The 13,852-nt window shown below is 40.4% G+C and overlaps 1 protein-coding gene across 3 annotated transcripts in view; it reads left to right on the top strand.

The window, feature by feature from the left end:
- Positions 1–258: 258 nt before the first annotated feature.
- The window catches only part of LOC125453503 (cysteine and histidine-rich domain-containing protein 1-like), a 36,424-nt gene continuing 22,830 nt past the window's right edge, over positions 259–13,852 (top strand). Inside the window, exons 1-3 of one of the 3 annotated variants that reach the window (XM_048533196.1) lie at positions 259–465; positions 6,363–6,415; positions 11,446–11,502. In XM_048533196.1, the coding sequence (XP_048389153.1) occupies positions 402–465; positions 6,363–6,415; positions 11,446–11,502 (174 nt within the window). In that variant the 5' untranslated portion in view covers positions 259–401. Of the gene's footprint in view, positions 565–6,362; positions 6,416–9,745; positions 9,806–11,445; positions 11,503–13,852 lie in introns of those variants that run through there. The other 2 variants (XM_048533197.1, XM_059646557.1) reach the window with 2 other exon arrangements.

Raw genomic sequence — 13,852 nt, forward strand, 5'->3', positions numbered from 1 at the left:
TTCAGAATCCCCTTCCCCTCCCCCATTTCTGATGAAGGGTGTAGGCCCGAAACGTCAGCTTTCCTGTTCCTAAGATGCTGCTTGGCCTGCTGAGTTCATCCAGCTCCACACTCTATTCAGAAATTAATTGTGGAAAGCCTGTTAGTCATCGTCTTGACGCAAACTCTGAATGAAGACTTGCCGCTTTCTGTTCAAAAGGCGCCGTCATTGTGCGCACGCTCCGCCGGCTGGAATGTTCGAGAACGAGGGCGGAAACGGCCGAGCGGTTCCGGAGAGTGCCGTGAGCGATACAGGCGAGTCGAGTAGTTGGGCTGTGCCGCTGGCGAAAGCTCCTCGATCTCGAACTGCGCCTTCGCAGCTGTGTTCGGGCTGCTTGAAGATCGTGTTTTCCCTGTAGGGAAATGTCTCTCTTGTGTTATAACAGGGGCTGCGGGCAGCGTTTCGACCCCGACAAAAACAGCGATGGTAAGGCGGTCGCAGCCACACGTTCTCATCTTTGAGCCGCATGTTTAGTTCGGGTTTGGTGCTGAGGGCCACGAAAACTGATGGAATCGGCGCCCAAACGTAAAGATCTTCTTTCAGCTTGCTTCTGTTCATCTTCGCAATTTTCATTGTGTTGACAGTAGCCAGACCTATGTTTAGTCAGTTTATTTTTTTTTAATTGTGTTTCAGGCTGGATCGGTATAATTTGAGAGTCTTGGAGTGCTGCACTCTGTCAATTATTAAGTTTGCGTTGGACATTTTCAAAGTTATAGTAGAAGTTAAAAGGTCATTATGTAGAGGGTAACATTGATATGGTTGGATATTTAGCCAGCGTACCTCAGTCCTTTTTATCCAAGTCATTGCTGTAGTCAAATAATTGAGGGCCTTGTGTTGATTTCCCGTGGCACACCACTCATTACACCTTACTAATCAGAAAATGACCCATAGATGCCTCGTTTGTTAACCAACTAATTTTGTACCCATGCAAATATGTTATCCCATACACCATGAATTTTTAATTTCTGCAATGACCTTTGGAATGGTGCCATATCAGGAATCTTCTGGAAATTTGAATACATCCAACAGTAATCTAAAGCAGACATTTCTTCCTCCAAAGAATAAATGGGTTTAACATAATTTACCCTTTGCAAATCACATTTCACTTTGCCTGATTACCACAAACTTTTCTAAGCATCCTGCAACAACATTCTAGTAGCTTTTTATATTTTGCTTAGTTAGGACAGATGTGTGGCAGTTGGCCTGTAATTTCTGGCTTTCTGCCTCCTGTTTTGAATGAAGAACTTACACTCGCCATTTTTCTGTCTTATGGAATTTTTCAGAATCTACAAAAATTTGGAAAATTAAAACCAACATCTGTCCTGCTAGCCCCTTTTTAAGACATTTTGAGGAAGTCCATCAGGACCTGGGACTTCATTAGCCTGCAGCTCCAGCAATTTGCTTATACTGCCTCCCAGGGGATTACAAGTTCCTTGAGTTTCTTCCCTCCCATTTCCGGATTGACAGCTATTTCTGGAATATTACGACATTCAGGACGGCAGCTGTTTCCAACTTTTTCTATATGAAGGCATACAATTCCATGGCGCACCCACTTTTATACAGCTGAATTGATTTCTCCTAAACTTACGTTTACATTTTGTAGGAATGGAGAAACTCAGTCATCGGGGAAGCTTCATTATGGTCTCCTTGCTGTCCACCTGCCATCCATCAGGCAGTCATCCAGGCACTTCTTACAACATGCACACATCTTACAGAGCTTGCCACGTGGCCTAATCATGGAGAGGAAACCAGGTTCTTGGCAGCAGCTGATTCTCACTGTGTGGGGTTCATGAGGCGCAGTAAACCAAATCCCTGTCCCCCGTACTTCATTCCAACAACTGGCTGGCTCTGCATGCTGCCGCACACATCATGCACTCAGCTCCACTCTTCTCCAGCACAGCCCTCACAACTCAGTGGCAACAGCACGTAATCGCCAGCAAAGGCAAAAGGTGACAGACTCACCTGCCGGTGCACTGAGAGATTGATACACAACACAATCAGACACTGGATTCTGGCCTCAACCTTTGTTCCCGTACACTGAGTGACAGCAGTGTTCACCAATTAGATACTGGGAGCCGTTCCCCTGCCCCTGCGATAGGGTGTCTTGTGTCAGCAGATAAAGCAGCGGCACTTCCCAAAATATCATGGAATATTTCATAACTTGACTTTACCCACTAGTGTGATGAAGAACATCAGTTGAAACCATTGCTGTGTAGTGAAGATGGATGCAAAATACCTGTTCATTTCATTTGCCACTTCCTTATTTTCTGTAATTAGTTCTGCAGACTCACTTTCTGTAGGACGTGTTTACTTTGTTAATGTTTTTCAGGTAGAAGTTGTTAATGTTCTATATTTCTGACTAGCCTTCTCTTATTCTCAGATCTTTTCTCATTCCTAAATTTTAATTCTTCTTTGTATCTTTATTCTGTTCAATTTTTCTGACCTGCCTCCAATATGCTTTCTCTTTACTGAGTTTTTCTTAACTCTGAGTTAAAGATGGAGAGTTTGGGAAGTTCCAGTTTACTTACCTGAAATAGTCAGGAAAAGTTTTTTTTAAATTTGCTCTAACTCTGTCCTTTAAAACAAAATTAACTCGAAATAACAAACTTTTTGACCCTCACCCATACCTGCCAACCTACTCCCCTTATCAAGCTGGCACACTACTACCTCTCCCACTTATCTTACCATTACCTTCTCTTAGCATCTATCCAAGTGTCTTCAGGGCCTTTAAATCTTGGAATATGACAGCTAACATTAGAGAACTGTATCAGTTGTCAGTCACAGGTAGGTGTGCGGATTACTTGCCAGGAGTACAGTGCTTAGCTGGAAGGACTTCTCACCTAGACATTCACTGAGAACTTACCCAAAGGTAAATGTATTTTTTTAGGCCAATTAGATTTGAGTGAAGAAATCAATCTCTGTTCAGAATAACTGGGCCTTTATGATAAGAGAAGTACCCAGCACAGCATCTCCCTGGGAACTCCATTGGAGCAGTGCAGCATTTAGAAAAAGGGAAGACAGGTCCTGTTCTGAGTTTAAATTCAGTCCTTCATTTGAATGGAATGGATGTGCAAGTAGATGGATACGTGGATGAGAAGGGTAGTCAGATCAGGGGAATACAAGTGGTGAGGGTTTGATGAGTTTGATTGTGGGATAGTCAAGGTAAAGATGCATATCAGTGGTATTGATTGATAGGATTGTTCGGTGGCTAGTGAAGTAAGAGTCAATGATTGTGGACTCGCCAGGTCTTAGCATTTCCTCTGACACTATACAGGTCAACACGATGGAATTAGAGGCTAAAACTTCCCAGGCAGCTCCACATAATGCAGTTCTACACAATTTATATGCTTGGTACCTACCAATCAACACCAGAGGATTTGGCCCACTCTAGTTAGGTTTAAAATTTGAGAAACACCAGTGTGTTTCATCAAAGAATTAAACTGTAGATTAAATGATATAAATGTGAAAGTACCCTTTTGTTGCTTGTGTAATTCCTCTGCCATGAAACCTAAGTAATGTTAAACATCATTCTTAAATTAGACTGAAGTTGATGATGCAGGTTGAGTATGCAAAGACAGCTGCTCCTGACTTCTTTCAATTGGTGCTAGGATTTAGTGTTTCCTTTTTATTTTCCAAAATTAGTCTTTAGAAAGTTCAGAAATTAGAATACAAGCTACACAACCTCCTATGAAGCAGTGACTGATGGTGTTGAGAATATTATCTGTCATTTGAAATTTGTAGCTCCTTATAAAGGATGTAACAGTATAAAATTCAGAACCATGTAATCTATTCAAGCAGAATCAACATGGCGCCATAAAGGGGAAATCATAACCAACAAGTGTTTATTAATCCTTTTTGAGGAGGTAACAAGCAGGATAGATAATAGGGAACCAGTAGATGCAATGTACTGTTTAGATTTGTAAAAGGCATATGGTAAGATGGAAGTTTTGTAAGATAAGGGCTGCTGATGTTTGGGGTTGTATATCAACACAAATAGATTGTTTTCTATTAGATAGCCAGAGTTGGGATAAGTGGGCCATTTTCAGGATGACAACCTGTGGTTATTGGAATGCTGCATGAATCAGCCCTGGGGAACAATTATTTATACGGTTTAAATACTGACTTGGATGATAGAAGTGGATGTACTATTGCTAGGTTTGTGGAAGACACACAAATATGTGAGAAGGCAGGTGGTGAGGATGAGACACAGTCTGTAAAGGCAAAAGGCAGGTTAAGTGAGGCAGGCAAAAACTTGGCAGATGTAATATAATGTGGGAAAATATATTTTTGTATTTTGGCAGGAAGAATAGAGGAGATAGAAATTACTTAAATGGGGAAGGCTGCAAAAAGATACAGCACAGGGATTTGAAGATTCTCATACATAAATCAAAAAAAACTTTGTATCCAGTTTTAGTGGGTAATAAGGAAGGCAAATGGAAGGGGTGTATTGGAATCAAAACATTGACTCTTTCTTAAATGCTGCTGTACCTGCTGATTTTCCTCAGTTTTTTTTTGTTTGAGGCACAATGCTTCAGTGGTTAGCACTGCTGTCTCCTATTGCCAGGGCTCTGGATTCGATTCCAGTTTTGGGTGACTGTGTGTGTGGAGTTTGCGTGTTCTTCTCCTGTCTGTGTGGGTTTCCTCCCCCAGTCCAAAGATATGCAGGTTAGGTGGATTGGCCATGCTAAATTGCCCATAGTGTTCAGCAGTGTACGAACTAGGTGGATTAGTCATAGTAAATTTGTGGTTACAGGAATAGGGTGGGATGCCCTTCGCAGGGTTGTTTGGATTTAATTAGTCGAATGGCCTGCTTTCACACTGTAGGGATTCTATGAAATGGAGTGCGTCTGTTTTAGAGGGAGTTGAGTCTAACAACAGTGATGTCTAGCTAAAACAATATATGGGGTACTTGTTCGACTATACCTAGATTACTGTGAACAGTTTTGGTCCCCTTATCCAAGGGAAGATATCTTGTCATTGGAGGCAGTCGGAAAATGTTCATAAGGTTGATCCTGGGCATAGAAGGATTTTATTATGAGGAGAGGATGAATAAGAGGAGCAACCTTATTGAAACATACAAGATGCTTAGGGAGCTTGGCAGGATAGATGCTATGAATTTGTTCTTGTGGGAAATGATTCCTATCGTGAGCACCTGTTCCTGTGGGAGAGTCTTGGACCAGAGGACATCATGTCCAAGTAAGGGGCTGTCCATTTAAGACAGATGAGGATGAATTTCTTTTCTGAGGGTGGTGATTCTGTCGAATTTTTTGCTGCAGAGGCTGAACCATTGTGTATTTTAAAGGCTGAGATGGACCATTTCTAATGAAGGAAGGAATCAAGTTTTATGGGAAAAAGGCAAGGAAATGGAGTTGAGAACTATCAAGTCAACTATGATCTCATTAATTGGCATAAACTTAATAGGCCAAGTGGCTTACTTCCACTTCTAATAGTGTTATGATATTATTGTGATGTTTCTCAGCAAATAGAATTGATGAGTTATCGATCCAAAAGCAGATAATATTAAATTGATGTTGATTAGCATTTCCAATGTGCACTCTTTAAACTGTTGAAATGCATGTTGTTTTAAAATTGTTGCAAATCATTGGTTCCCATGAACCGTCAGCTTTAGCAATCTTGAGCATGACATAAATGTTTTTTACAGTTTAAAATAATGCTGATATACTTGGTGCTTTTGAGCTGTAATTTCTTACATTAACTTGTTTTAGTCTTGAAAGCTCCCTACCTAAGATACAATATAACTCTTGCTGAGTCTGTTTCTCAATAGCATTTATCTTTTCTAACCCTGACATGAAACAGCGGCGCTGTAGCAGCATGATGCATTAAAGATTGTTATTGTACTCTTGTAATATACTGCACTCCATGTTTCCCCATTTTGGGAGCTCCTCAATTATAAAATACTCATTTTCAAATCCCTCTGTATCTTGACTTAGGTTCTCCAAGATCTCTGTTCTTGTTTTTGACTTATTGCGTTTCTTCAGTTTTCATTGCTTCACCATTAACGATGACACCTTCTGTTGCTTAGGCCTTAAATGCTGCTTTCGCTCCCTGAATCTTATAGCTTTCTCCTCTTTGAAAGCAGTATTTAAAGTGTTTGAGCTGTTGTAATATTTCCATACAATGAATTTATATCAAATTTTATTTGCACCTCTTCTATGAAGCAGCTTGGGATGTATTGCTAGACAAAAGGTGCTGTGGGATGAATTGTCATAATTAATGCCTTGGGAGTTCCACCAACAATAATGCTGTTTCTTAAAATAACTTGATTAAAGATGTGAGTAGTTCACGTTTTTCTTCCTTTTTAGAAAATGCTTGTACGTACCACCCAGGTGTTCCTGTGTTTCACGATGCATTGAAGGTAGGAAGTCTGTTCAGTCTTAAATGTTTTGTGTACCATAGTTGGCCACACCTGTCTACTGAACAATATTTTTGCGTTATGTTTAAAAATTCAACTGAAGTGATAAAAGTTCGTGCTAGTTCCTGGAAAATTATACAAATTGTCCAAAGCAGGTACTGCATGTGTTAAAATTGCTATTTGCAATATGGCATTAGGAGTATTATTTTATAATTTATTGGCTGTTCCCCAGAACTAAAATTGGTAAAGCACCACATACACTAAAATCAAACTCTGTAAAAGTAGAATTATAATGACAACAACAATAATAGTCATGAGGCTATAAGCGTAAGAAATGTTGGACTATAGGTTTCTTGCTAAGGTGTTATGGGACTCATCGGAGCAGATGTTGTTTTGTGCCTCTTCAGAAACTGAGTTGGTTTTGGTTTTGATTTGCGAGTCCTGACAGCGTCATACTTCTGGAATGTTTCTCAAACTGAAACATCTGTCCCCTGATGCAGAAAGAAGTAAACATTTGTCTGCATGAATGACCCTTTCAGTTTGTTTTGGATTACAACAGTTAAATCCTGTCTGAAGTGTCTAAGCCCGAAACGTCAGTTTCCTGCTCCTGAGATGCTGCTTGGCCTGCTGTGTTTATCCAGCTCTACACTGTGTTATCGCTGATTCTCCAGAATCTGCAGTTCCTATTATCCTAGGACACTGTTTTCTTTTATTGATGAAAGCATGGCATCCATTATTTGTGATGCTGTCTGTTCTTTTGATTTGGACCTCATAAACATTGGTCTTGACTTGGCCCTCTTTGGTGATCTGCATGCCATAACACAGCTACCACCTGCTACATCAGTTGATAAGAGTTCCAAAATTTCCTCCTTGAATTTTTGAGAAGACTTGTAATTCGGGTGGATGAGGTTGTAGACTTGCTTGCTGAGCCAGTGTTTGATTGCAGACATTTCATCACCCTGATAGGTAACATAGCCAGTGTACCTCTCAAGCATTGGTGTTCTGTCCTGCTAGTTATTTATATGCCTCTGTTTGCTGGGGTGGTTGGCACCACTTCCGGTTTTATTTTTCAGTGGTTTGTGTAATGGGTCCAGCTCAATGTGTTTATTGATGGAGTTCTGATTGGACTGCCAGGCCTCCAGCAATTCCATAGCATGGCTGTTTGGCTTGTGCTATTGTGGAAGTGTTGTCCCAGTCGGATTCATGCCCTTCTTTGTCCGCGTGTACTGAGACCGATGAGAACTGGTCATATTTGTTGGTGGCTAGTTGGTGTTTGTGTATCCTTATTGTCAATTTTCTTTCAGTTTGGCCTATGCAAAGTTTTTCCAAAGTCCTTGCATGGCATTTTGTGTATTACTTTGATTTTATTGGTTGTGGGTATGGGATCCTTTATGTTCGTGAGCATCTGTCATAGGACAGCTACAACAGATGCTGACGAACGTAAAGGATCCCATACCCACAACCAATAAAATCAAAGTAATACACAAAATGCCATGCAAGGACTTTGGAAAAACTTTGCATAGGCCAAACTGAAAGAAAATTGACAATAAGGATACACAAACACCAACTAGCCACCAACAAATATGACAAGTTCTCATTGGTCTCAGTACAGGCGGACAAAGAAGGGCATGAATCCGACTGGGACAACACTTCCACAATAGCACAAGCTAAACACAGACGTGCCAGGGAATTCCTGGAGGCCTGGCATTCCAATTGGAACTCCATCAACAAACACATTGAACTGGACCTGACCTACAAACCACTGAAAAACAAAACTGGAAGTGGTACCGACTAAACCAGCAAACTGAACCATATGAATAACAAGCAGTACAAAACACCAACGCTTCACTGGAGGCACACTGTTACCTAGCAGGGTGACGAAGCGTCTGCACTCAAACACACTGGCTTGGCGAGCAAGTCTACAACCTCGTTTCCTGTTCTGTTTTGTTTAACAGCACCTGTAATGTAGCTCTGCATTACTGCTGAGGGATCTTTGGACTATTCTGATACTGTTCTAACATGGGTCTTTTAGTATCCACGCCTGTTAGCTTGGAGCCCCTGACTTATCGGTCCACAACCACATCTACGTCAGATTCTCTGAAAAGTGGCAGTTCTTTTACTTGGTCAGAGCCTCCCTTGTTCCCAGAATTAGTATATTTTAACTGGTGTTCTCTGGACTATTAGCTGTTGATTTTTGCTTCACGGCTATTCCTCCATGCAGATGCTTGCAATAAGGAAGCTAGGTGACTCTGATTCTGTTTTGATAGAGGATGTCATGCAACATGAAAGAGAAGGGGGGTGGCTTTTGGCTTTTTTCTTCTAGCCTTTATCAGCCAGTTCAAAGGGAAAGATGATTGAAAAAGACAAGCTACTCTTCTTCCTCCTCCTCTTATATACTCCTACTCTTTCACCTGTGCGCTGTGATCCATCATCCACTCAGTCACCATGGACTGATGGAACTGGACTGCTTGCATTGCAGTTTCGTTGCGGGGAATACCAGAATGGGTGGCTTCTTTTGCAGAGAGTGTGGATCGATAACATTCAGCAGCCCTGTGCAGTATCAATAGATTGTCTCAGAATTCTGGCCTGCGCATTACAGAATTGATGCCAGTTCATTTTTAAAACACCTCTGCTCTTGTCAGCAAATTGTTTTCACACTATTGTGTGGGTTGAACTCTTCTTAAAATTAATAATCCAATCCCAGTTTGAGGGAAATTGTCACACTCTCTGGTAAATGGCTTTAGATAAAAACAGTGAGTGAAGAAGCACAAAAATCAAATTTGAGAGGCTGAAATCTCGTGACCTTGTACAGGGGACATATTCTCCCTTAGCTGTGTTACTACCTGTCTTGACTTGTACTATAGCCTTGTGTAGCTGTAGCAGCTTTGCAGCTTCTTGCTCATCCAGGGAGGAGGTATAAATGTCTAAAAGTAGGAATTTGCTACTTGACTTCAAATGCTGCCTCACAGGTGCAATCTTGCACTGTAAAGCCAAGCAAAGAAATATACTTGCAATTCACATTGTGATGGATTGTATTATTGCAGGGGTGTAGTTTATGATTTTTAACTGGTTATGGTTGCAGTGGGACGACATTAGTGAAACTGTTATGGGTACTCAATTTCACAAGTATATAACTGATCAGTAAGTATTAATTATGCTAGAGTTTTGAATGTGAGCCCAGAACTTCTGATTGCTGTTGGATTTGTTCCAGTCCTTGCAAATTGTAGGATAAACTACCCAGTACTGCCTGTGTTATTTATGGCCAGTCTTCTGATGTTGGAGTTTTCTGATGTCTTCATTATATTATAAAGAGGATAGACCTCAACACAGGGCAAGGGAAGCAAACCTATGGCAGCAGAAGGGACTGGGAGCACCCCTCTAGGGCAACTGCAGGTAACAGGAATTTTAAACTGCATATAAATGAAAGTTCTGTGGCTTTTTGTAGATATTACCTTTTTTGCTTTTAAACATTTAATGTTATTATCACTGACTCATTAATATTTTAAAATTTTAAAAGAAAATTTTAATGGTTTTATTAGTTTCTACCTGTGACTAGTTTTTTTTCTCATTTAATAAACAGTATTCCTTCATGAACTCTCGTGAATGCATACTTGACAAGTAAGCAGGACAGAACCGTCCAAAGTCAGGGCAGCACGGTGGCTCAGTGGTTAGCACAGCAGCCTCACAGCGCCAGGGACCCGGGTTCAATTCCAGCCTTGGGCGACTGTCTGTGTGGAGTTTGCACATTCTCCCCATGTCTGCATGGGTTTCCTCCGGGTACTCCAGTTTCCTCCCACAGTCCAAAGATGTGCAGGCTAGATGGATTGACCATGCTAAATTACCCATAATGTTCAGGGGAATGGGCCTGGGTGGGATGCTTCGAGGAGCGGTGTGGACTTGTTAGGCCGAAGGGCCTGTTTCCACACTGTAGGGAATCTAATCTAAGTCTCTAACTCTGAGAATTGAAGTTTTCAGAGGGTCCCAAATGCTGGTAAATTTCCCTTTGGAAGCTTAAACTTCTTGGATAATTCATGTGGGATCAGGTGCATCCTGACTTCCACTTCATTCATACATGTACTGCAGCAATGTCTGTTCTCCTATTGAAAGATCTGAGTCATGGGGGTATGCATAGTGACAAGAATAAAGCAAAATCAATATAGATTTGTTTTGTTTTTGAAATACTTAGTATTATAGATAATTAATTGGTCAGCAGTTCCTATTTTAGAAATTATTCTGTCTCATGAGTTCACCTTAAGTTTTAAAAGAACTCGATTAATGTGACTCAGTATACCAAACATTGAATATATAGTTTAATAAAAGTATTACATTCAAGATCACTAAATTATTAAATCTGGCACTTCTGAAACTGGTTCCTTATGTTTTTGGTTTGCATTTAGAAGCTTGAGTTATGAAAGGAAAGTCGCACATCCTTTTGATGAAAGGCTATACAGTGAAAGTCTTCATCATATGGAGAAATTTAAAATGCTAAGAATCAGCTAAGTTTTAGTAGATGACCATTTTAAGTTTCGTACTTGATAAAGCTAATGTTTGTTCACTATTGTGAGCTTTTGTATCTCATCTTGTAGTTCCCTCAATTATCAAAAGGTTGTTGCCCATGATTTGCTCTTGCTCTCACTCTCGGTCTCTGTCTCTCTCGCACTCTCATACTGTCCTCTGGCCATCTAATGGTTCGCGTGATGCCGTGGTATGACAATGGAGGCGGTAGAAAGGCAGGCTCTGACAATTACGTTAGCTGGTGCTAGGACCGTATCTGTCACATTGGAGTTATTAAGCACAAACTCTAATCAACTCATAACAACCTGCATCTTACATCTGCTTTTCAATATGGCAAAGATGAGGCGGGAGGGGGCCTTAGTAAAATAAATAGCTGCTTAATGTTTGATAAACATCTACCACTGTCATAACAAATGAGGTGATCATTACTGAAGCATTTTAAAAGTAACATTTAACAAGTTAACAGAATGTCAGAAATAGTTCGTTATGTAACTCTCAAGCTTTTATTTGTCTTTTAGGGATGGTCTTGCTGCAAGAGACGCACCACAGATTTTTCTGATTTCTTGAATATTCCGGTAAGTTTATGTTAGGTGTAGCTGAGATACTAGTTTGCTGCTTGATTTAAAGTCATTTACTTCTTTACCATTTGGCACTTTGGTCATATAATACTGACAAATATTTGTGTGGCAAGACATTGGGATGATGAATTATTATTCTTGCAGGTGAAAGTAAATGTCAAGATTGCTGTTTTTGACAGGAAATCTGGTCATGGTTATGTAAATTAGTATGATATAAACTCCTAGTTACATTTTTATTTAATAGCTTTTATTGAAGTTCCTCCTGATTCTCGAAAGTTTGCAGTGGAACACAAACCAAAAATTCCAGACATGCTGGATGTATGTTCTATAAACTTCCCTTTCTCTATAGGAAATGTTAATCCTACAGCAAAGTCCAGTAAATTGGTTAAACATTACTTTCCTTTCTCAAAATCATGCTGACTCTTCCCAATTACTCTTCAGTTTTTCTAAGTGCCCAACTGTAGCCTTTTAAATGTTCAATTCTGAAATCATCCTGATGAGAATCCCCACTAACCCACAGCATGGCGATAGCATTGACCAACAACTCAACTGGACTTGTTTTATATAGTGGTGACAAGAGCAGGTCAGAGACTAGGAATCGTGCATCAAGTAATTCACTTCCTAACTGTCCAAAGTCTGTCCTCCATCAGTAAGCATACAATCTCTACAGTGCACATAGAGGCCTCCTGGCCCATTGAGTTAACCCTCTGAAAAGCTTCCCAGAGAGACCTCCGGGCAGCTGGGGATAGGCAATAAAATGCTGGACAGCAGCAATACCCATGCCCCATGAGTGAATAAATAAAAGTGAAAGGTATCTGACATTCAAGAAGGATCGGAAATGAAGTAAAGGTGGTCAGGTAGTATTGTTCATAAAGATGATATTAGTGTAATTGGCTTTAAGGAAATCAGTGAAGGTCTGTTTCTCTGCTTTATGACTCTAAAATACCAAGCAGTAATAGGCCAGATGATCTTTCTTCAGTGATGCGCAAACTGTGAAAATCAACCCTGAGAAATAGGATAAACTGCCACTTAGAAAGATATGGAGTAGTTAGGGATATCCAGCATGGCTTTTGTTAAGGGAAGGTCTTACAACTTTTGAATTCTTTGCGGAAGTGACAAATATCAGTGAGGCTAATGCAGTGGAAGTGACTTCATGGATTTCAAAAAGGCATTTGACAGGGTCCCACATGGCAGACTGGCTTTAAAAAAAAGAGCCTATGGAATATGGGCTAACATGTTGAATTAGATTCAAAGTTGGCTCAGTAACCTGAAACAAAGGGTAATGAACATCAGGAGGCTTTGAGTAACACACACTTTATTCTTATGCCACAGTTTAAATTATAAACTAAAACAAGAACTGACAACTTTAACTAACTGTACTGAAATACTTAGAAAGTAATATTATACTATTCATCAACTATTCCAATACAGCAGTATCCCAAAAACATGTAATTGGCAAAGGCAAATTCAGCATAACGGATTTCGTCAGGAGCTCTGTCCAGTCCAGAAGAAAGGAACAGTGAAGTAATGAATCTAGGACCAGAGAAAGCACCACTATACGCACCCAGTCCAGTTGAGTTGTCGGTCAATGGTATCACCATGCTGGGGGTTAGTGGGGATTCTCATGTGGAAGACTTCTGACTGCAGCAGTGAGTGAGAGCTGTATCTGGCAGCTTCAACAGCCAAAAACCCCAACTTTAACTGGAAGCAAAACTGTGAGCCTGACTGCACCCACTCATACTTCTTTTGTCTAATTTAAGAAAAAAAACACTTGGGGGAGCTCAAAGCTGTTTATCCACTCGTTCTGAAGGAGACATTCCGGCACACTGACAGCACCTCTCTGCATGAAAAACAGCGCAGAACACATCCCTCTTAAAGGCATGGGACCATCATAGTAGTCTCATCATGTCTGCCAGTTCACTTCAGCTAGTTTAGTTTTTATGCACATATATTTGCCCTTAAGTGTAAAATATTAGTCTTCAATCAAATCTTCTCTTTTTGGAATTGAATATTGTATTGTTGTGATAACTGCCACATACAGGTACCTTTTACTCTGAGCTCTTGAATTAATCTTGTCGTATTACAGAATAACAAGTCTAAAGTAATTGACTGTGATCAGAGATAGTGGGAAATGCAGATGCTGGAGAATCCAAGATAACAAAGTGTGAAGCTGGATGAACACGGCAGACCAAGGGTCTAGGCCCGAAACATCAGCTGTTGTGCTCCTGAGGTGCTGCTTGGCCTACTGTGTTCATCCAGCTTCACACTTTGTTATCTTATAAAGTAACTTACTGTTTAGTAATTTCTAGCATGCTAATCTCACCCTTTTGAATTTTCCACTTTATAT

This window comes from Stegostoma tigrinum, chromosome 6 (genome assembly GCF_030684315.1).
Source record: "Stegostoma tigrinum isolate sSteTig4 chromosome 6, sSteTig4.hap1, whole genome shotgun sequence".
NCBI lineage: Eukaryota > Metazoa > Chordata > Chondrichthyes > Orectolobiformes > Stegostomatidae > Stegostoma > Stegostoma tigrinum.